The 24,222-nt window shown below is 45.7% G+C and overlaps 1 protein-coding gene across 3 annotated transcripts in view; it reads left to right on the forward strand.

Annotated features, from left to right (window-relative positions):
* Positions 1-21,983, forward strand: part of CDK15 (cyclin dependent kinase 15) — an 85,164-nt gene extending 63,181 nt beyond the window's left edge. For all 3 annotated transcript variants that reach the window (XM_046659358.1, XM_046659359.1, XM_046659360.1), the window contains exons 11-14: positions 1,601-1,649; positions 8,987-9,126; positions 19,250-19,391; positions 21,868-21,983. In XM_046659358.1, coding sequence (XP_046515314.1) covers positions 1,601-1,649; positions 8,987-9,126; positions 19,250-19,359 — 299 coding nt within the window. In that variant the 3' untranslated portion in view covers positions 19,360-19,391; positions 21,868-21,983. The remainder of the gene's footprint in view (positions 1-1,600; positions 1,650-8,986; positions 9,127-19,249; positions 19,392-21,867) is intronic.
* Positions 21,984-24,222: the final 2,239 nt, after the last annotated feature.

Consider the following 24,222-nt stretch of genomic DNA (forward strand, 5'->3'; position numbering starts at 1 on the left):
CTTGGTGCCCACCTGGGACACAAGTGCCGGTTGATCGCTTCTGACCTTGGAAACTCAGCTTAAACCCTTTTCTTTGATCGCTCCTCTCACTCTACATCTCTTAGCACTACAAATTCTGTTTTTCATTGAACTTACTTTCGAAGTTACAAAATAATATATGCCTTTTATTTAAAAAGTGAACTTAAGAAGATGAGCATAGAAGAGAAAAGGGCGAGCCCCTGTAAGCACTCTCACAGCTGGCGAGTGCTCTTCCGGGTCTTTGCCATGCACAGACAGACATGAGTATGTCAGTGTTATCAGAATAAATTTTTGTCCCACTATGATCAGATTCTTTGTTGTAATAAACATCTTGGTGTATTCCATTCCTACGGGAGCTGGAAGAAGAGACCTTTTAAAACCCAACAATTACCTTTCAGGCCCAAAGGAAAGTATAGGGCGGAAACGCCATTTTAAATGAGAGTTGAATACTCTTTTCTCAATCTGCAGAGGGAAACAGGATTCATAAGGAGCATCAGCTTAAACCCTTGTAGCAACTCTCAAGGCCCTGACATAGAGTGCGCATTCAATTGGCGCTTCTTGAATGAATGAGAAATTGTTCCCTTTCATGGTGCTTTTATTTTGGGTTAAGTAGTGTCAATACCAAGGATAATAGAAGCACATGTTTCCACATATAAATGTTACAAGAGTGCTCCAAAGAAAAATTACAAATTTTATCATCATCCATTTTGGATCATTCAAGCCAGGATTCACTTCCATTTTTACTGCAAGTGACACAGAAAATCAGCCCTGTTACTCTTTACCACTTTCCAGACTTTGAGCCTTTGTCCTGTCATTCGTCACATGACTTTTCATACGCACATGCTTTATTCTCTCAAATGAATTGTACCCTCTGTGAGGATGGGGCGATTTCTCATGTATTTTCCTCAGCACTTGGGACATGCTCTGCACGCAGTCACTGTTAGGTAAATATTTCTTGATTTTACTGAGTATTGTGACTGTATTAGTTTGCTAGGGCATCAGCAACAAAGTACCACAAAGCGGATGGCTTAAACCACCGAAATTTATTGTCTCCCAGTTCTGGAGGCCAGATCCGAAATCGAGGTGTTGGCAGGACTGGCTCCTTCCGAGGCTCTGAGAGAAGGATCTGTTCCAGGCCTCTCTCCTCCGCCTGTGGATGGCTGTCTTCTCCTTGTGTCTCTTCACCTCGTCTTCCTTGTACATGTCTGTCTCTGTGTCTAAATTTCCCCTCTTTATGAGGACACAGTCATATAGGATTAGGCCCCGTCCTAATGACCTCATCTTAACTAGTTATATCTGCAAGAACCCTATTTCCATACAAGGTCGAATTCTGAGGTACTTGGGGTTAAGACTTCGACCTATGAATTTCAGGAGGGGACACACTTCAACCCATAATAGTGGCCTTCCACAGAGTCATACAAATTCAGAGCAAGAAAAGGCCTTCAGCATCGTTTAGTTTGCCTGATAGCTGAATTCTCTCTTACCCCAAACCAAGAAGAACATTGAGAATTTTAATAATATTTTTGGCAACAGGATTTTAGGGTTGTTTTTGTTTTTCAACGTGTCTGTGTGTGCTTTCCAGACTGGTTCCCCCTGCCGGAGCCTCAGAGCCTTCAGAACGTCTGGAGCAGGTAAGCACTCCCTTGGCGAGCTGATCCACGAGCAGGCTTGAGGGGTATTTCCCTGGGCCTCAGTCCACTGAACACCCAGCCCCTGCACACCTCCGTCTGGGGCCCTAAGCCCCAGGAAGATGCCTCTGGGAAAGCCAGCCACCTGTGAGTCTGTTAGTTTTTCTCTATGCACCATTTTACTTTCAGGGAGTTTGGTCATTAAAATCGTTTTGTGCCCCTCAACCATGCCTGAGGCCTTGAGAGCGAGGGAGTGTTGGCCTGCGAGAAAACCTAGTGGGTTTATTATTCTCCGACACAGAGAAACCAAATAACATCATTGAGCGGCTGGGGGAGGGGGGGCGGCTTGATTCATGGAGGTCATCCTTTCCCAGGCCCTCGCTGCGCAGTCTCGGCTCAGACCAGGGCAGACTTTTATTACCAGCTTTCAACAAATCCTGAGTTTCTTTTGCAAAGTAAAACAGATAATAGAGACATTCCCGGAATAGCTAGCTAACGAAGCTGTGCCAGGCAACCTCAGGGCTAAGAAGAACTCCGTGTTTTCGGACAATGACCAATTACAATAACCAGTATTATTTGATCTGAGAGTAATTAGCTGGGGCTCTGTTCTTTTTGCTTCAGTGAGGAGGCAAAAAGGGCAGTGAGGAAGACATCAGAGGCAGGGGAAGCGAGCTCAAATGTCAAAGAAAAACACGATCGCAGGTGGGGAGAAGGGAGAGAGCCTCGCTGGACCCTGAGCCTCGTTCTTCCCTGAAATACAGGCGAACTTAACCCAACCAAATCTTGTTTGATTTTTGCCCATACTTGCTGCTCTTGTGTTTTAAGAAGTCTCTGTGCAGAGTGACTATCAGAGCACAAAGTGAAATAGGTGGGAACACAGAACCAGGGACTGCCAAAGGGTCTCTGACTCGAGGGACGGTCTCCCTCAGTATGCCCGCACACTCCACTCTTACTTTCAAGCGCACCCGTCACCCGGTTTGGAGAAGGTTCCAGGGAACAGCTGTTCCTCATGTCACTCAAGGTGTGCAGACTCTCTCTTGCCAGCATAGGCAGGCTCCCTACTCCTGGCCAGAGATACATGGATCCTAGCTCTGCCCTGTGGCTTTCTTTCATTACACTATTGGCTTCCAAAATAAATGGTACTCCAAACCTGAAAACCATGTTAACACTCTATGCTGCTGCTGTTTGGCGCTGTCACACAGCGGAAGAAAGTGCCACAAGCCCCCTACTATGGCTCCACCAGCCCTTCTTTCTGGACTGAGCAGCACTTGGGTTCGATGAATGTCCCTCTGGCTTTTCTGACACACACAACACCCACCACCTCTGCCCATGGCCTTGCTCCCAGCAATGCCTTTGCCTTAGCTCAGCCTACTTCCAGCTTCTCTGCGCTCAGATCCTCAAGGCAAGGAGTAACGCCTAGAGATGTGCTGTCTAATACAGTGGCCACTAGCCACAGGTGGCTATTTAAATTTAAATCAATTAAAATTAAATTTAAAATTCAATTGCACTGGCCACATTTCAAGGGCTCAATAGCCACATGTGAGTAGTGGCTACCATATCAGCTGGGGCAGAAGTAGAATATTTCCATCAACAGGGAAACTTCTTTTTTTTGCTTTTTGTTTTATTTTTATTTTTTATTGAGGTGACATTGCTTTATAACATTAGATAAATTTTAGGTGTACATTATTATATGTTTCATTTTCTGTGTAGATTACATAATGTTCACTGTCCACAGACTAATTACAATCCATCACCACACACATGCGCCTAATCACGCCTTTCATCCTCCTCCCTCCCCGATTCCCCTCTGGTAATCACCAATCCAGTCTCTGTTTCTCTGTGCTTGCTTGTCGTTGTTTTTATCTTCTACTTATGAGTGAGATCATATGGTATTTGACTTTCCCCCTCTGGTTTATTTCACTTAGCGTAATACCCTCAAGGTCCATCCATGTTGTCACAAATGGCCAGATTTCATCATTTCTTATGGCTGAGTAGTAGTCCATTGTGTATATACCACATCTTCTTTATCCATTCGTCCCTTGATGGGCACCTAGGTTGCTTCCAAGTCTTGGCTGTTGTGAATAATGCTGCAATGAACATGCGGGTGCATGTATCTTTATACATTTGTGTTTTCAAGTTCTTTGGATAGATACCCAACAGTGGAATAGCTGGATCATATGGTAGATCTATTCTTAATTTATTGAGGAATATCCATACTGTTTTCCACAGTGGCTGCACCAGTTTGCACTCCCACCAGCAGTGTACAAGTGTTCCCTTCTCCCCACATCCTCTCCAACACTTTTTGTTTCCTGTCTTGTTAAGTATAGGCATTCTGACGGGGGTAAGGTGATATCTCATTGTAGTTTTGACTTGCATTTCCCTGATAGTTAATGATGCTGAGCATCTTTTCATGTGTCTGTTGGCCATCCAGATATCTTCTCTGGAGAAACGTCTATCAGGGAAACTTCTATTGGCAGCACTGGCCTAGATGATCACGGGAGAAAGTTCTAGGCTGGGGGAAGGGCTTCATCATTGAAAGAAGGATGTTTGGTGAGATGTTTGTGCTTTTCCTATATTATTTCATTTATTCCTCACAAATCTCATTTCCATTTCAAAGAGGAGGAAACTGAGGCTCAAGGAAGTTAAGTAACTTAGCCAAAGTTGTCAAGCTAAGTAAGTGGTGGAGCCGGGATTCACCCGGTCACAGGTCTCTGTGCCTTTGTCAGTCGAGTCAGATTGCAAGTGTTGTGAGTAAAGGGAGCCAAGGTGTCACCGGCTTTTTTACAAGATTTCTGCAGAGGAGCAGAGGAACTGTGCACAGGGCTGTAAATGCCCCTCAGGGCCAAGCCTGGAGTTTGATGGCGACCTGGTTAATGTGGGCCGCTAAGTGCATACTCACTTGTTAGATTGATTAGAAAATTATAGCACAGCTTCTCTGAGCTTGTCTCTTTCTAGTGTTGGATATATTTCTTATTAGGAGGTGTCTGCTTTACCTCATCCTAAACTGACAGCATTAAAAAACTGCCCACTCTCCTGGAACAATAGCAACAAAAAGGTCACTATTGAAAAAAATGATGAATAAAGTTTGCAGCTCAGTTGATGGTATTGTGCCAATATTAACTGCTTAGGCTGGACAATTTTACTATGCTTATATAAGATGTGACATTAGGGGAAGCTGGTGAAACATGTGAGGAAACTGTATTATTCCTGCAACTCTTCTGTAAACCTAAAATTACTTCAAAATAAAAACAAATTGAAAAATTGGAAAAAAAATGCCCACTCTATCCCTGCCCTTCTGCTCTTTCCGTGGATCTAGGAGAAAACAACAAAAAACCCAGTCGAACTCACAGTGACCAGCCTTGTCCTGCAAACAGATACAGCCCTTCCACCGCCAGGTCGATGGCAGCAATGACAGTGGGCGGTTTTTACACTTAGGGTCAGGCTGAGCTCAGAAATCAAGGCTGTTGCCTCAGGTCCCTGAGAAGCACCAGATTTTAGACGTCTTGAGGGATGGGCTGGTTGATGACGCTTTATACAACGGCCGAATTAAGAGCCTGACTTTCATTTTTTATTATCGTCTATGTTTTTATTCTGGACTTCTAAAATTAAACGTGGATGTCCTCACACCCAGCACATCTTTTAGGATCGATTTACAATTTTAATCCGTTTTACAACTTTCATAAGCAGTGGGGCCTGTGGCGATTCAAATCTGCTGGAATGAATTTGTTATCCTTGCACACAGGGACAGGAGCCCTCTGGGGCTGCTGTGGACATGGAAACCGGTTCAGCTTCACTAGATAATATTCTTAATCAAAAACTTTAACATGTCATCTATCCTTCAACCTGGGAGTTTCCAGTCTCAGAATTTATACTAAGGAAATCATTGCACAAGTACACAAAGATTTCTCATTGAGGATATTTGTCACAGCACGATTTTAATAGTGGCCCCTCGCACACCCTAACCAAAAAGGAAACAACTTCGATAAGGGTCTGGCTGTGAAGATTATGGTGCCCACATGATGAAATGCTGTGCAGCCATGACAGTTATGTCCTAGGAGGCTAGTCAAAGTCCTGGGAAGATGATCAAGATCGTCAAATGGAAAAAGTATAACAGCATGTAGAGGACGATCCCATTTTTTCATAAAACAAAAAACATATCTGCATAAAAATAAAGGACTAAAGAAGAAAAATGGAATCCCAGAGCAATGATGATTATCTTTGAGTGAAGGGGGTTATCTCAGAGGGATGGGATAGTTTTGATTTTCCTTCTCTGCATTTTCTAAGTGTTCTACGATAAGGATGTGTTGCTTTGGCAATGGAACACTTCTCGCTTCTTGAAATGTTACTAGAAGGAGAGGTTCATCGGAGGGGGTCTTTGTCTTTGTTAACAGACTCATGAATTGGCTGGGTGGATGTTTCTAACTCTACGAGACCCTTCTGGCATGTCGGTAGTTACTATCACCAGCCTGACAAATGACACTTATTAACATATGGTCTATATGGAAGGGTGCTGGCAGGCAAATCAACGTTTGTGATGTTCACTTTTCATGCCAACTTTCATTTCCAAAGTAGGAGTGGTAACCAGTGAAGAATTGTTCTAGCAGGAGTTAGAGAAGGTGGCAAATTGGAGAAATGTGACAGTGAAGGCTGTGGATAGCAAGGAAGACTATCAATGCAGAAAGAGGTAGAATGATACAAACGTGGAGGTAAATTAACATTTGTGCCCAAAGAAGCAACATCTGTATTCCTGGGGCTCTTTTCTCTGCTCCCAAATGAGAGTGCGATACACCAATGGCAAGGTGGGGACTGTCGGGACGCTCGGTCCGGTCGGGTGGTCCTGCTCCAAGTGCTGCTGGTAACGGCTTATATTCGGGGGCCACGGATTTGGCTTACACAGGGAGGACCAACATGAACTTGGCTCATGGGAGGAAAGCCTTCATTTGTGTACTTTGCCCTTGTCACTGCCTGCTGGGGAGCTGGAGAAGTGGGTGGTGACGGTGACAGTTTGGAGGCCATGGGACTGGAACAAATCCCAACTCCACCAAAAGCCTTGCTACAACCTTGTGGGAAGGTGGGGGCAGGGTTGGTTAGCTGAAGAGGAAAGTCCTTAAAAAGAAGTCTTCACATCCATCACTGTCAGTACCTACACTCCTTTCCTTCATTTGCCTGATAAAATGGCCTGCTCTTCTGTGTGTCCTTGCTAAGCCCATAAGCTCCACAGCCTAGCCTAGATAAAAACAGTCTAGATAAAAACAGTATGCATGTCCTGCTAACGCAAGTTCAAAAAAGGTCCCTTATCCAATCAGATTGTAGCTCCTCAGCTCCTTCCAATGAGCAATTCTGTAGCAATTCAATTGTTATGGGCCAATAGGTGGGAGTGTTCGGAGAGAACAAATCGCTGATTGGGGTGGGGCTGTGGAGATGGAAGCTGATAGAGGCACTGCCCCCCACTATCCATCACCACCTACCTACCCACCCACCCCCTGGAAATTCATAGAGTGGGTGCAGGCCCCAATTTTGGCACATATCCCACCCCACCACCCTATGGTGTGGGTGGACCAGCTAGAATTTTTTTCATGAGTTTGTCACCGAATCTCCTTCCAGACGGATACCAGGCCCTAGTGATTTGTACCAGCTTCCCCACTCCAAATGCCATTTTATTGGTGCTGAAAATGTGTACCTGGGCAGGGCACCCTGGATGGAGAAAATACCCACCAGCGCCTCTTGACCCACAAGCTAATGAGTAGGCCACCACCCCAGGGTCCCTTCTCTCCTAACTGGCCTGGAAATTTGCAAGGACTGGGGATTTGCAAATTTCTTCTCTATCTTAAGTCTATGAAGCAATTACTCCTGAGCTTGAGGATAAAATTATCTGTTTGTAGAAACAGTTTTATGTCATGGGAATCAGATAGCTGACAGTCTCTCATGTAAATCTCATGCAAAAATTAGGCAAATTACAACTGTGGGCCAGGCCTTCCAGCGCCACTGCATCACGGCCCCAGGGAAGGGGAAAGGCATCAATTCCTTGTTGCTTTGCTTGGTATGTATATGCGACATTATATAAGCTCATTGATATTTTTGCTTAATTGGGGATTTGCATGGCCATGCACCATAATTCTGAATGTCAGACATCGGTCCTGCAGTCAACTGCCTCCTGGGATCTGTAGTTTTCCGTCTTGTGGTTTTCTACTCGTAAACCTGGCTGTGGGCTCTAGAGATGGGTGCACTTAAATGATTGGCACTAGATTAGCAAAGACTTTCAAACATTATAAGTAAGCAGGAAACGTGGAGCCCCACAAGGCCTGCCCTTCACTAGCTTCATATATGGCCCTCTACCCTCTTTGTGCCGGGCAAGCTAACCGGCCTTTCTTCCATTCTTTAAACTCCCTCTCTTCCCTCCCACCCTGGTGTCTGTAAGAACACCACAGATCTCTGTCTGCTGCGCCTGCCCCTCCCTTGCCCCAATTCCTGAGCTCTCAGCTCAAATGCTGCTTTCTCAGGGAAGCCTTCTGTGATTACCTTCTCCCACTCTAAGTCAGGTATCTGGGCCTTTTTTTTCACAGTGGTACTTAGGCATTTGTATGATCATTTCATTAGCATCTGACAGCTCTACTAGACTAAGCTGCCCGATGGATGCAGTCTTGCCTGTGTCTCCCAGAGCCAACTACCTACTAGCACATAGTAGTTGCTCAATTAATGGATTCGCTCATCTCCAGATTTATAATTCAACATAAGGTCAACTTGAGGATTTGTCCTTACTGTAATTTGGGTACTTAATTATCTCTCTTCCTGTGCTCTTATCAGCAGGAATCAAGAGAGTGTCTTAGGTAATAACCCTGGGAGCCGAGCTTCAGAAACACTGTAAATAAGAGAATTTTCTGCTCAAACTCCCCCCCCCCCCCCCCCCAGAATCGCCTCCACCCTTCCCCCTGCAGGATTCCCTGCTTGCAGACTTTGGAGTCCAGAGCCTGCGGCCTATTTCCAATAGGGCTTTTCTGCTTGGTGGGAGCTGCTGCGGGCCTCAAAGAAGAATCCTTCATTATATATTTCTGCCTCTATAATTGTAATTCCAAGTCCTTTATGTATACTCAGTGCCTAAGATGCGATGGAGGCGGAGGGAGCCGGGTGCTAGAACGCTGCGCGTTTTCCCTTCATCTCGGTAACAGGACAGGGGAGAGTTTCAGCGTGGGATTATTTTCCCGCTTGCCATCAAGGTTACTTATCCCAGGAACGTTCTGTTTGAAACACTCTCCTAGCCTTCTCCTTTACTTTACTTTTTTCCCCTTTATTTTCAGAAGGGAGGCCTCTACAGAAACCATTTTTCTCTTCCACTTTTCCAGGTTGGGCAAGGTTCCTGCAGCTGAAGACCTGGCTTCGCAGATGCTCAAAGGCTGTCCCAGAGACCGCGTCTCCGCCCGGCAGGCGCTGGTTCACGACTATTTCAGCGCCCTGCCCGCCCAGCTGCACCAGCTTCCTGACGGTGAGCGTGTGCGTGTGCACATGTGCACATGTAAGTTCGGTGTCTAAGTGTTTTCTCTGAGAGCTGGAGAATCATAGCATTTGCAACCACAAGCGAGCTCAGAGGTCAGTTTGCCTGGGAGAAGCAAGATGGGGCCAATCTTGCCTGAGTTTTGCATGAGAGTCTCTCAAACTCAAAAGCGCCGGTGGGTTGAGGCGACACAGACCTCCTTGTAATGATCCAAACATTTCCCATATACACACGCACACTCAGAAATCAGCCGAGATGAAAGCTGCCTCTGCGTTGCTTTCGCTAGCATCTGCCAGGAGAAGCCAAAGAAAAGTTTCTAACAACCCCCCTCTTTCCATCGGGAGTAAGATGATAGGTGACATGGATATGTCAGGCGCGGAGAGCGGGGCCTTTCTTGACTGGTAATCGGATGCTGCCGAAGGAAGTGCGGGGTGGGGCGCTGGGGGCGGGGTCCTCCCGGCCCGGACACCCACGGGAACACAAGTCACCCTGAAATCAGCTTTGCTGACTGGGCCTGAAGTCATTTTCCAAATGTGGAATCTGCTGAGGGATCATGTGGCGGGAGCTTTGCTCGAGTTTCTCAGAATGTGGCCAGGAAGGGCCGTGCGGAGGATGTGGGAGGTGCGGTCACGGCCCGGCTGTTTGCGGGGACTAATCTTAGGCGGAGTTTCCCTGAAAACATCCACCATTCAACAGAAAACAGTTTTTAGAAGTCCTAAGCCGGAAAGAAGAAAGCCAAGAAGGAAGGGCTAGGGGCTCAGGCGGGCAAGAGGGTGCAGGCATGGGGCGCGGCGGGGCGAGCATGGGGCCGGGCGAGCTGCGGCCCAGGGAGGCTCAGGCGGGCGCGCTGGCCATGGTTCCCAGCGTCGGGACGCGCAGCCCCCTGGACCTAGGACGGTGTCCCGCGACAGGCCAAGGCTCTTAGTTTGGGATTCCTTGAGGTATTTTATTGTTACAGTGAGTCATTTAGGATCTCCAAAAATAGCCATAATCGTACAACTGGGGTTAACTCTTACTTAACCCTGTAAGAAGAGTGATTCATCAGTATTTATTAAATTGCCATTAAGTGTCAAGAACATATTAAGTGCTATAAAAATTGAGGAAAAAGAAGAGATTTGTCCTTGACCTCAAGGACCCTGCGGAGTGGGAAGAGGAAACAGGGAACGTCCTACACGTGTTAGCACAAATCCTGTCGCAACAGCTCGAGCCTGGGCGTAATCAGCTGCAGATGGCCGGAGAATACTGCGCTGAAGGCAGCGCTTTGGAGGAACTAGAATAACTCAGGGAGAGGGATTAGACCGGAGGTGAATCTGGACTGGAATCTGGAAGGAGGCATGTGGGTGGAGTAAGAGACATTCCAGGCCACGAACATTTTTCCCCCTTCCTGCTACCTCCCCCCACCGCATCCCCACAGCCCCCACTCCCACCCCAGCACCCTTTTCCCAGTCTGAGCCCCTGGATCTCTCCTTCCTCGCTTTCTTCTCTCAGGCTGGGGCTGGCTAACTACCACTTCAGGCAAGCAGACACACACGGGCGTACACACAGACACACACTCACACACACTCACACTCCCCCTCTCTCCACTTAAAGAGACTTCCCCCACTGGCCCTCCTCTAGGATCTATTATGCTACACACTGGGAACCGCTGGGGACCTTCTAAGTTGTCTGGGCACCGGCTTCTGCTGAGGAGAGTAATTAGGAAGAAACAATCACTGTCAGACCTGATGGGAGGGTAGAAACTTGGGGTTGATTCTTCCTGGCCACCGAAGCAAAGCCACCAACAGAAGGGCTCTGCGCACGTATGTCTGTGTGTCTGTGTGTGTCTGTCCATCTGCGTGTGCACACATGGGCGCATGCGGGTGTGAGAGAGAGAGACCGATCTGTATTCCTTCTCTGTTCACCCAGCCACAGAGCCCAAATCTACTTTGACACTTTTAGAAAAATGAAAAGATGGGAGCTTGCAGGCGCCTGCCTGCGCTGGGGGGAGACAGGGTGCTCACAGCAGGAGGGAAGTTGACTTTTCTTTATACATATAGGGGTTTTTCCATGCAGAGTTTAAATTATGCCTGATAAAAGGAGTTTCGTGGATGCTTCAGTTCTTTCAAATTCTCCTGGCTTCCTCCCAATTAAATGAGGTTTGTCAAAGCCACAGGGCTCTGCTGCTGCTGCCTGGCCGACAAGCACTTCCTGCAGCGACATCTCGAATCCCCGAGGGAGAAGATGAAAGGGCCGGTGCCAGGAGATGGGGAGGGGGACGGGGGTGTGTGTGTGTGCTTGTGGGAGGGGGTACAGAAATAGGTTTAGAGACAGACCGACAGATAGGACGTGGGACAAGTAGACAGGGACGGCAAAGCTCCCAGGAAAATTGGAAAGAAAAATAGAAGAGAGAGAGGCAGCGGGGGCCAGCTTGTGCACCTTGACACCAGTGGCCCACACCACAGACACATCTACCGAGGGATGTACTCTCCTGGCCGGGCAGGGCCAGCCTACTTTTTCACTGCCCACGGCAATGAGCCTTTGTTAAGAGCCTCCTTTGCAGACAAGGAGCACCAGCCAATCATCACAGTTCCCAACCTGCAGGGACACAGAATCTCTGTCCCCGGGATGGGCTGCCCCACACAGAAGAATTGTGCAAAAATAAGACATGCTCTTGTGAGTGTTGGTAAAGAAAGTTTCCCTGCCATAATTATGCGAGAAATTTTGCTCTCTGCTGGCATTTCAGTATGGAATCATTTAGGAGTTTATATTTATATCATTTCAGTATTCTGGCTGCAGCATAACAAAGTTGTCACTTTAAAATATATTCTGTTTCCTCTTTGATCTGGGAGATGCCAGCTCTTATTGTCTGCCCTCTGACGAGGACAATTTAAGCATGAAACCTGTGGCTGGGAAATACGTGAAGAGTGGAAAGACAGTCTAAATCCCAGGGGAGGAGTGGCAGGGAAACTGCCCACCACATGCCAGAAGTGCTCCCATCCGCCCGTGTGTTTTCACCAGGCCAAGGGGTCCTGAAGGATGCTGTCTCTAGGTCGCGGCAGTAAGCTGATGGCCAGAGGAAATGGGGGCTTACTTGCCATGAGAATCCAGGGAACCCGGGATTGGTCCCCTTTGGGAGAGCACTCTGGAGTGGAGAAGCGTGAGTGTTGGAATGGCAGGCCTGTGGGAACTTCTGCCAAGCACTGACATCTTCCCTGGACAGCTCTTGAACACCTGAAGAAACATTTGTTGAAGGAGAAATTATTGGTAGTCTCTCTCAAAACACACCCAACAGCAAGCTAATTGCTTTTGCAGATGGCTAAGGGGACGCTCTTCCCACTCAGTCACCGGCTTTCGGCCACACTTGTGGTCCTCGAGGCTGAGCCAGCAGGGCAGGACGTCAGCTGGGGTGACCAGGACCTAAAATTAGGCCTGTGGCAGCTCTCTAATCTTAGCTGCAGGTTCAGCTTCTTCGTTTGATTCCCTCTGCCCTCAGCATGAACTTGGGCTCTGAGCAAGGAGCACTGTGTAATGATTTGGGGGTGGAGGGAGTAGAAAATCATTAAGCTGCCCCTTCTAGAAACTGGCTCCACTCCGTTCTTGCAGGGAGCCTTCCAAATGTTACGCTTGAAAAGTTGGGACTGCTTTTGGAACCTAGCCATTTTGAACTACAGACACTGATCCACAAAAGTATTTTTTATCTGGGGCCGTAAATGCCACATAATTTAAGAGTCTGGTCCTTAAGCCCCGTCCTTGATCGTCATCACATCAAAGGCTGTCTCTCCCTGTGGGTTGGTCCCATTTTGCTTTCCGCATCCCAGGCTTGAGTCTCTCCCATTTCTTCCTGGACTAAATCTGTCTTCTCCTTTAAAACAGGTTCCAGCATCTTAGGAAAAAAGAAAATCCTAAAACTTAAACGCTTGCAATTGTTTCACTAGTAATTTTGCGAAAACAATTTGCCAGAGTCCTTCTTGCCCGCACACCCTTCCGCACTCCTAGGGCTGGAAGACGACACGGCAGCAGCTCCAGCCTTCATCACACCGCCTGGCGTCTCTACGCTGGGAGTTATTCAGGGGCCTTATTCACGTCGCCCTATCGAAATCTGAATAATTTTTTGTTTTTCTCCAATAAAAGAACTTCAGGCCTTCTTTTAATATTATCTCTTTAATACATCTGAAGATCCCTTGATATCACTCTCCAAAGCTCACTTTTCTAGAGTCAGTTCCTTTGACTGCCACCCCATATAGATTCTGTTTCTCTCACTTTTTTTTTTTTTTGAGGAAGATTAGCCCTGAGCTAACATCCGCCGCCAATCCTCCTCTCTTTGCTGAGGAAGACTGGCCCTTAGCTAACATCCATGCCCATCTTCCTCTGTTTTGTATGTGGGATGCCTGCCACAGCATGGCTTGATAAGTGCTGCGCAGGTCCGCACCCGGGATCCGAACCGGTGAACCCAGGGCCACTGAAGCGGAGCATGTGAACTTGACCATTAAGCCACCGGCCGACCCCTGTTTCTCTCACTCTTTAATCATTTTGTTTCATTATTCTATTCTGAACCTGTCCGCATTATTTTGCTTGGCTCTGAGACTAGGGACCCCATGTAGACAGGTTTCTAACATGGTGGGAGAATTATGTTCCAGTTCATTCCCTGAAGACTTACTGAGGGTCTGTTAGGTATGATATTGAGGGATACAAAAATGAGTGAGTCACGGACACTGTCCTCAAGGAGCTTACGGTCCTCAGGGAAATGAGACAAGGACATAAACAGCCACAGCTCAAATGGGAGGTGCTCTGGGTGTTCAAAGCAGGTGAGATTAACTCCAGCTGTGGGGATCCAGGCTTTGTGAGTGGGTCTTGAAAGATGATGGGGTCCGGATGGTTGGGGCGGAAGGACATCCAGAGAGAGGAATGTCATCCTCCTCGTAATATGGTCTAACGTCATTCTGAAGGTTTCTTCTTTTTAGTAATGGTGGCACAATCCTGACTCATATTCCATCCTAGTTTTTACTCTTTATCATTGCATGCCTTCTTGCAACAATTCGAACATTCTTTAACGTGTACTAGTGAAATTTAGTTTAGCTCTTTGTATGCTGATGATTGCAAATCTGTTCCGTTTATTGCTTTTGTTGTCTAGTCTATTCAAAATTTAACCAGAATACTTGTCTTTCTAGAGGCGGGGTTTCAGGGGTTGGGATGGTGGGGACAAGGGAAGGCAGAGTCTGAGCCAGGTCTCTCAACCCGTTCTGCTTCTAGAGGTTTCTAACCTAATTCAGACCTCTCTCTCTACCTTTTAGATCCTCCATTACCCAGTGCTTAAGAAGGAATACATTAAGAAGCAAGTTAGGAAGTGTCCTCTGTAACACACTTCTTCACCTTCTATGCACAAAGTTGTCCTTAACCCGTTTCAACACGTTAGGTAAGACGTTGGGTTGAGACTCAGGTTATGGTGCTGCATAGAGTTGTGTTGCTTGGAGAAATCTGGGTAAACCAAGTCCCTCAGCGCCACCAAGCCCTTACGTTAGTTAAATTTGTTAGCATCATGGGCTGAAAGAGTCTCCAAGTAAAGAGAAACCATTCAGGAAAGAGTTAGAGACCTTTGAGTGAGAAAGGATCTTAGAGACTCACTATTCCAAATCTTCGTTGTCAGATGAGTCCCTGACACCAGGGAAGAATAATGACAGCTGCCATTGATTGGGCATCTATGTGCTTTACATAAATTCCCATTCAATCTGTATACTAACTGGTGAAGCTGGAGTTATTATCCTCGTGTTACATATTAGAAAATTGGGACTGACAGAGGCTAATTGCTCAAAGTCATACAGCTAGTAAGTGGGAGGGCCAAGATTTGACTTCCGGTCAGACTCCCAAGCCACTCTCCTCCCACTCCTCATTGCTGCTTGTTAAGGATCACATGGGAATTTGGTAGCAAAACCAGGATTAGAACCAAGATCCTGACTCACAGGCCTTTTCACCGTCTTATGCTCTATCTGTTGATTTTAAAGCCTCCCCAAGAAAGATTCCACGTGTCCCCAGCTTACACGTTGACTATCTCACAATTAAAGGGGCTCAATTTTATGTTTAATAGAGACTCTTGCCCCTGACCTCTTCCTCGGTCCTCACTGTCATCTTGTCTTAGTTTCTGTTCCTTTTCTTTTTTTTTGAAATACACAATCACTCTTGAGTTTTGAGATTTCTTCATCAATAGTGGTTATTTTTCACTTCACTATAACTCATTCAATTGCATAAGAAAAATATCAAGAATCCAATAGAAAATTGGCCAAAGGCACAAAATAGCAATTTATACAAAGGAAAGAAAAAGAGCATATCAACACATGGAATAAATAGACAGCCTTACTAGTGATTAAATAGATACAAATAACTGCTAAAGTAGTTATTTTTCCCCTCAAACTAATGACTCCCGGTGCTGGTGAGGTGGTGGTGAAATGATTCTCTGCTCGTGGTGTTATAAGTTGGGGCAAGCTTTACAAAGCATTATAGTGAGCCTATCAGAGCCACAAAAATGGTCACAACCTCCAATCCTACACTTTGGTTCCTGGAATTATCCAAAGAAACAATTGAAGAGAAAGAAAGAAAAAAAACCCTACATCCATAAAAACTTTCATTGCAGTGTTGTCTATAATTTTTTGAAATTATAAAATAAAAATAAAAGAAATTCTACATATTCAACACTAGACAACCGGTTGGACAAATGTTGGTATAATGACTCAGCCTATAGTACTATGTAACCATTTAAAATGATAATTCACAGGAGTGGATCGTAATGTGGAAATGTTTATGCTATGATAGGAGCTGAAAGGAAGTAGGATATAAAATTGCATGTTGTAGTGTACCTGTGAAAAGGTACCATGCGTATCAGCAAAACTGAAAGGTTGTGTACAAAAATAAAACTGCTTCTCTAGTTTAGGGGGATTGTGGGTAGTTTTTTTCCTTTTTCAGAGTTTTCTGTAATGTTCATGTTACATTGTCTTTACTGTTTAAAAGAATGAGGCAAGACAAATGGTACAGGGATTCTAAGCTCTGGACTGACAGTCAAAGGATCTGAATTTTCTTCTTTTTTTCCTGCATAACAGGTGTTATTGGCCTTCATAAACCTCAGTTTATCAGTCTACACAATGGGTTAACACTAGTTTCCTTTACCCTGGATTGACAGAATGTTTACTTTATAAAGCTTTTAACTCACTGAATGCAAGACCGTTCACATGAATGCAGTCCTGGGAGAATGAGAGGCAGGAGGGAGAGGAAAAGATAAATAGGCACTAATTAATTTTAAAAGGAAAGATCATCCACTTTAATCGGAAATGCATATGTGCTGTGCCCCTAGTCGGAATCTTAAGAGCACTCACTCCGTGTTAGTTAGCAGCTTCGATTTAAAGCACTGTGTGATCCTTTGGGCTTTGAAGATATGAAGCCTATATACATACACATGAGCTGGAATTGCCGTGGAGTCACGGGGCAGCAAGCGCTCTGAATAATTAAATGCACTAAGCAGCTTCAGCTGATGGATTGATGATGCGTGAGAGCAGAGGAGCGCAAAAACCACATGACAAGGGAAATTACAAGACATTCTGAAATGATGGTTTAATTTCCAAGCTTTCTTTGCAACTTGTGCTTTCTCTTTTAGCCGTTACTGGCGAGTAAAGAGATTTGATTATCTTGTTTCCTGTGAAAGGTTATTTAGCCCCTCAATCCCATTAAGTCACTTTCTGCACTCCAGTGCACCCAGCCTTCACCAGGTTATCAGCCCAGGAAGAGTAAATGGAGACACCAGGATCAGATTTCTAAAGGAAGGAAAGTTACAGCTAAGTTTGAAAGGGTGACAGCCAGCAGCCGGGAGCTTAGGAACTCAATTAGCCTGAAAGACAACTATCTCATTATCTCGTTCCCAAATGATCTAAATACATAAGAATCTAAAAGTTTTAAATAAACTTGTCCTACTGACTGTCTAGATGACTGAATTTCCCTTCTCAAAACATTTTTAAACACCCGCTTTCGTATTTATTTATTCGAAGCGCGCAGCAGCTGTGGTAATTATGCTGTCAGACTCACTGAGCTAATGAGGAGTCAGCCGAACGGGAGGGTCGCGTCTGCGAGACTGCGGCAGCAGAGCCGCTCTGCTGCTTTTTTCCGTCTTTCTTTTTCTCCCCTTGTTTCCTTTTTCTTTTCCTAGGAGTTGGGAAGCAGAATCGGGCAGTCCGCTGCCAAATTGCCATCCTTTGATTAACTCCCCTTGGTTGCTTTCCCGGCACTGTTCTGCCAGATAATGTTTCTCTTTCTCTCTCCTCTCTTTCTTCTTCGTCCTCTTTTGCTCTCCCCCGACTTCCCCTCCTCTTCCTCTCTCTCCCTCAGTCCCTCTCTTCCTCCGCCCCTCCCTTTTCTTCCCTCTTCCCCTTACTCTTTCCCTCCTCCTCCCTCCTTACTTTGGGGAGCTACTGCTTTTGAGGGGCAAGGAAGACTGAGGGACATCTTCCTGCCATTGTCCCCAAGGCAAGAGGATACTTCTCCCCGAGCAAAGTTCCCAAGATGGTTTGGACTTGAGTTGATTTGAGAGTAAGCTATAAAGTTTACATACTGTTTGTTTTAGCTGAGTGTTTCTGCTACACATGAGCTGAAAGAAAGTAGAATACAAAATTGCACAGTATAACGTGCCTGTGAGAATAGATGACGCATATCAACAAAACCTGATGTCTCCTCTTTGCAGCCTAGCAAATCTGTAATTCCAAACCCAGGAGTCAGGGCCACAGATGGCCCACAGCACCCGAGGCAGAAGTGCGGGCCCAGCGAGGCAGAGCCAGCGCTGCAGGTTTATTTCTTCCCTTTGGGTGTGGGCAGCTTCCAGCAAATAATATTATTAAGGCATTTTACGCTTTCAGTATGCCAAAACCAGAAGCTTCTCTTTCTGTTACATTGGTGAGATATTTAGAGCAACCCAGGCTTGTGCAGATTGTGACCCTTAGAAAAACAATGCCTAAGTGGAAGGACGCCCCGGGCAGGTTTCATGGACGTGCTTTGGTGACAATGTGGCTCTTTGCTGTTTTTCTTGGATGGTATCTATGCTGACGCTTTTAACAACGGCTAACTAGCTATTAGAAATACATTGTGTGTCAGGAGCAACCCGAGATGTTTTGCATATATTATCTTCTTTACACTTAGAGGAATCTGCCGGGAAGTTTTATTCTCCCCATTTTGCGATGTTAGCTTTCGGAGGACTTGGCCCCTAACTTTATCGTAGTAAGCACCCAGGAACAACACACACTTAACAAACGCAGGCATTTATGAAAATGCAAACTACCAGCATTCCCAACTAACTAAATACATGAATCAGAGGACAAATGTAGTGTGTGTATATATATATACACTTCCTTTTTTTTTTAATTTTCAAAAATTTTACCTTAGAGTCTGTTTAAATAGATTGCCTATATATCTCCTGTAACAGGATTTGAAACTTTCCAAATCTGTAGGCCAGCATGACCCTCATTGCCAGTCATCACCGGGAGCAATGTCCAGACTCCTTGGCTTGATATTAACTCCCGTCACCATCTGGTTTCAACCCACTTTTCCAGCTTTATCTCTGGTCTGTCTTGCTCTAACCGTGCACGATTACTTGCATTTCTCTCAAACGCTTTCCTTCCTCCAGGCCTGAGCTCATGCTGGTCCCCCACCAAGGAACAGCCTCCCTAGAAGTCCTCGACTGTTGAGGGCACAGTCATCCTTCACGGCTGAAAGAGCACTTGTCCACGCTTTTCCCTCTCCTCAGGCGACCCAGGAGAGGGCTGTGGTCGTTCTTTGTTTCCACCCCACTCGTGGCCCTTGTCTGCTAGTGTGTGTGTCTCGCCCAGTCCCATTCCTGTTGTTACCATCCTCCACACCGTGCGATGCCTTACCCAAGTGTTCATTTGGTGAATACGCATCGAACTGAATTGAATAGGAGGCACTGGACAACTCTGAGCGGAGTCAGTAAAGTGAGTTACCCATGAGTCAGTGGAAATTATTGGCGGATAAGTCTGGCTCGTGTTTTGATGTCTCTTTGGGTGACAAATATTACAACAGACATAAAAAATACACCATGAAAGATCCCAGGAAATAAAACATTGGCGTTTTTCTCTTTTCCTCCCTACAGAAGAGTCTCTGTTTACGGTTTCAGGAGTGAGGCTAAAGCCAGAAATGTGTGACCTTTTGACCTCCTACCGGAAAGGTCGTCACCCAGCTGGGTTGAGCAAATGCTGGTGAAAAGAAAGGCAACATCACCACGATCCTTCCAGGTAAGAGGTCCCCACAGTGAGGCTCCTTATGGATGGAACTGAAAATCAGTCGTGCCAGGTGGGAGGACATTGCTCACGGAGTCAGAGCACCTCTGTTCTGTGTCTGACTCTTCCTTCCCCCTCTGGGGACAGGGGGCTCAGCGTCTTCAGGCTGAGAAAGGAGGATGACAATGTGCATCTCTTGTCTCTCCCACTCCCAGGGGAGCGGGCAGACCCCGCCGCCCCCCAACCCAAGACAGAACTTTCGAGCCATCATGAGGCCTGCGGCTGACACGTGTGGAGTAGAGGCCTGCCTTAACTATTCCCTTAACTACACAGTTCTCTCTGTCAGCTGATAGGGTGAAGCCAGAGGTCAGGGTGACCGGCTGCCCCCATTTGCTCAAGATTGAGGGTGCCCTTCCATGTGGGACATTCAGTGCTAAAACTCACACAGTCCAGGTAAACCAGGATGTTTGGTCACCTTATGGTGCAGATTACCACCTGGCCTGTCCCCAGGTGCCAGAGAAGACCTGGTTCAGGGTCTGGCCCACCCAGGAGATGGTTTAGAGAATTCGGTCACCACTGCTCCAGGCTTCTTAGGCTACACCTTCTGCACAGGGGTCACAAAGAGTCTTCTCATTCAGGGTGAGTTCTGGGAACCACAAGGGCCCGATGGGGAGGCAGGGGCCATCCACAACTGTCACAGACACAGCTGCTCTCAGGAGTCTCCTCAGTCAGCCCAGGGCAGCCCAGCCTTCCAAGGTAATCTTGAGGAGGCAGGGGAGCTGTGGAGGGTTTTCCCACACCGTACCCGTACCCTGAGAGGAGTTCTGCTGGTGGGCACAGGAAGCCAGGTGGGACGACTCCAAAAGCCGCCATAGCACAGACAGCCCTATGTTACAAGAGCACTTTCCACCCGGGCCTTCCATGGTGGGTGGAGGGGACAGCAATTTAGATGGAGGAAGCAAAGGGGTTCCCATGCCCAGAGCAGCCAGCCAGCCAGCCCTGTAGGCGACCATGGCTGTGTCCCAAGCCACAAGCATCAGACTATGATCTGGCCACCACAGCTTGGCTGTGCTTCCTCACAGAGCTTTGGGAGCCTAGAGGGTGACCTCTGGCATACTCCCTACACCACCACTTGCGCCCCCACGTCATCCACATGGCAGGATTCATCTCTTTGCCACTTTCTCTTGGATCTCTCTTTGCCCGCTGATATCTAAGGGCTTGTACACATCAAGGATGTCTCCCTTCTGAATCTTTTAAGACATTGTATTTAGAAATTTGGAAAGATCATGGAAGTTTAGAATTATAGGTGTTTCCTCAGAGCATTTTATGAAATACCTACGTTTTTATTTTGCCAAAATACAATTGGAATTACACAGGCAATACAATAACACGGTACTTCCCGAGCAAAGTATTGTCTAGGGCAGAGATTTTACTATGTAATTATGCCATCTAAACCCACTAGTTATGAGAGTAGGATGTACTTTAGCTACATTCTATAAAGTGAAGGATTTGCCTTCCTAAAATTATCAAAGACATTGAATGAGGATGGTCTCAGATGGTGGTGTTCCATTAGCATTATTATTATTTCTATTGTTATTATTTTGGTTTACTAAGCAACCAGAAAGTAGAAAGATAACCTTGCCTCTCTGATCTACGATGACTTTCCACAAAGAGTTGTCACCTGTAGATGTAAATTGGTCACAATAGAAAATCAATTAAATGCTGCGTGTCAAACCTGCTGCCCGTGCCAGCAATGGAAGAAAGGAGGAGGCAGAGTCAGCCACTATTGGGGTAATCTCCTGGTGTCCCCAGGCCTTTGGTACTAATGTTAGGAGATAAAACCCGTAGGAGATGAACCACAATAGGGAAAAAAGCTAGAGCAATTAAACTGTTTAATAAATGGCTTGGGATCAGCAAAATCAGGAGTGCTGGAGTTAAAGAGACTAAAAGTGGTAATCACACAGACACTTGGGGCCTGTAAATCTTTTCCACTAAATTGAATTTATGTTAAAATATTCACTTTTCAGGAGATTCAAAATGCAAATTAGGATATTAGGACTTGTAACTGTCAGCAATGCCTGAAAATTAAGACTCTTAAAAGATCTCAAAATGTCAGTTTCAGGTATGGAAAAAATGTATTCTGATGTCTACAGTAGAGAAATAGAAGGGAAATAAATTTCCTGGGTACATGCCACGTCCCAGGCACTTTACACATATTATTTCAAGGCTTGGCATGGTTTGAACAGTGGGGTGTGGTGAGGTACGGCTGTAGTTTGTCTAGCCGGAGATAGATTTTGATTATTTTTAAAGCTTTCCTTGTTCTTATTACCAGGGGTAAGATGCTGCTTCTGTTATAATTGATGATCACCTTTCCTATCAATATATATAATTCTATCGATAACTTCGCAATAATGTTTAACGGGTTTTCCTTACTCAATCTGTACAATCTTATTCATTATTTTAATTTTGTTTATTCTTCATTCTCTTCCAGGGCTACATTACTGCTGTTTCGGTTTTAATTTGCTTGAGTTTACTAGGAAGCTTCAAATCTAACTCCACATTGGACCAGGGATTTGTACCATCACCTGTGACCTAGAATGTTTTTGGTTTTTTTTTTTTGCTAAGGAAGACTCACCCTGAGATAACATCCTCTGCCAATCTTCCTCTTTTTGTATGTGAGCCAGCACCACAGCATAGCCACTGAGAGATGAGTGGTCCATGCCCAGGAACTGGACCTAGGCTGCCAAAGCAGAGTGTGCAGAACTTAACCACTAGGCCACCGGGGCTAGCCCTGGAATATTTAAAATATGTTGTCCAAGGCAACGGTACATAGTACTTGAAGAAAAAGCAATGGAAGGTTATTGCTATTGTCATTTGCCTAGAATTTAACAGTGATTGGCTCAAAAATTAGACTTGAACTGAAATAGTCTAAGAAGAGGACTTCTGAATAACTTCATCCGATTCATGATCCGATCGAGAGATCCCTGAGCCAGAAGGACCACAGGACAGATGGAGACTGACAGCTGAAAGAATTTGGAGCCAGAGCTGGTGCTTACAGAGGCCTGTCACTCCTGTGTTCACTTACAGTTTTCCCCTACAAAAGGACTCTGTGGCAAGGAGAGGATTCTAAAGTTTAGGAAAGTCTCCAGGGAAGATGGTTTCTTGGATGAAGTTGTTGACAGAAAAACTTGCTTAAGACTCTTTGTTATGATTTCCTAGGGGGCGCTTCCTGCTTCACCAACTGGATTATACACACATTACTACCCCAGCCCAGCCAGATTTCAGGAGTTTGGATTGAGCTGCTGGTTAGAATTAAATTTCAGGCTATCTCCTCCTTCTGCTGAATTCTAATTGTCTGTGATGATAGCAAAAGTGATGAGGAATCTAAGCTCTGATTTGATGGTGGAGATACAGGACAGATAGATAGGGGCAAAGAGTTCCAAAGATGTAATTCAAGCCCTGTTGCAGCATCAGACACACACACGTGTGCACACACACAACCCTCAAATCAAATGAGCAATCTGTCTCAGCTAGCACGCGTCTCATTTTCTACAATGACTCCTTCTAAAAGAAGCCAGGGAAACTCAAATTGCTTTGTCTGGGGATCATGTACTCAGGAAATTTAGTAGCCTAGAAACCAGAGACCTCCATACATCCTTTAGAAGAACAAGGAGGAACTAATTAAGAGAGAATTAAACAATAGTACCTATCCCCCCAAAGTCTGAGATGGAAGAGGGAAAAAAGCACACAAACAGTCCAAAGAAGTCTACCTTAGTGAGTATTTGACGTTAGTAAGGCATTTGACAAAGCTTGTCCAGGTATACCTGAAAGATGAAGCGCTGTGGGCTGGATGGTGGGGCAGATATATGTGCTCAAAGAACGGTGGTTATGCAACCTAGAGACAGGCCAGTAGTGGTGTGGCACAACGTTCGGTCTTGAGTCCCATTCTGGTCACATATTTTTATTAATCACTTGAATATAATCAGAGAAGGTGTGCAAATTTATTTACACAACCCATTGCAGTAAGTACTGTTATTACTAATTTATTATTTCCATTTTACTAAAGAGGAAACTGAGGCTCAGAGAAGTTAAATAACTCCTCCGTGATAGTACACCAGACTTAAGGTACAGCTGGCAGGTCTGGCTGTCTCCAATATCCACGATCTTTCCGGTAATCACATACCTGTCAAATCTGTAGGATACTCAACTCTTGAAGAGGCAGCTGATATTTAGCATTGGACCATGATTCAAAAGACCTTGCTAAAAGCTAACGTGTGCCACTACACATCTATTAGAAGGGCCAAATTCTAGAACACTGACAACTCCAAATGCTGGCAGGGGTGTGGAACAACAGAACCTCTCACTCGTTGGTGGGAATGGAAAATGGAGCAGCCACTTTGGAAGAGTTTAGTGGTTTCTTGTAAAACTAAACACACTGTTACCATAGATCTAGCGATCGTGCTCTTTGGCATTTACCCAAAGGACCCGAAAGCTTATGTGCACACAAAAAACCTGCACACAGATGTTTATAGCAGCTTTATTCATAATTGCCAAAACTGGGAAATGACCACGATGTCTTTGAGTAGGTGAGTGGATAGATAAACTGTACTACATCCAGACAATGGAATATTAGTCAGCGCTAAAAATAAAGGAGCTATCAAGCCGTGAAAAGACACAGAGGAAATTTAAATGCATGTTACTAAGTAAAAGAAGCCCAAAGCCTGAAAAGGCTGCATACTGTATGATTCCAACGACATGACGTTCTGGAGGAGGCAACACCGCAGAGACTGCAGAAAGATCAGTGGTTGCCGGGGGTTAGGAGGGAGGCAATGAGGACTGGACGGAG

Source organism: Equus quagga, chromosome 4 (genome assembly GCF_021613505.1).
Source record: "Equus quagga isolate Etosha38 chromosome 4, UCLA_HA_Equagga_1.0, whole genome shotgun sequence".
NCBI lineage: Eukaryota > Metazoa > Chordata > Mammalia > Perissodactyla > Equidae > Equus > Equus quagga.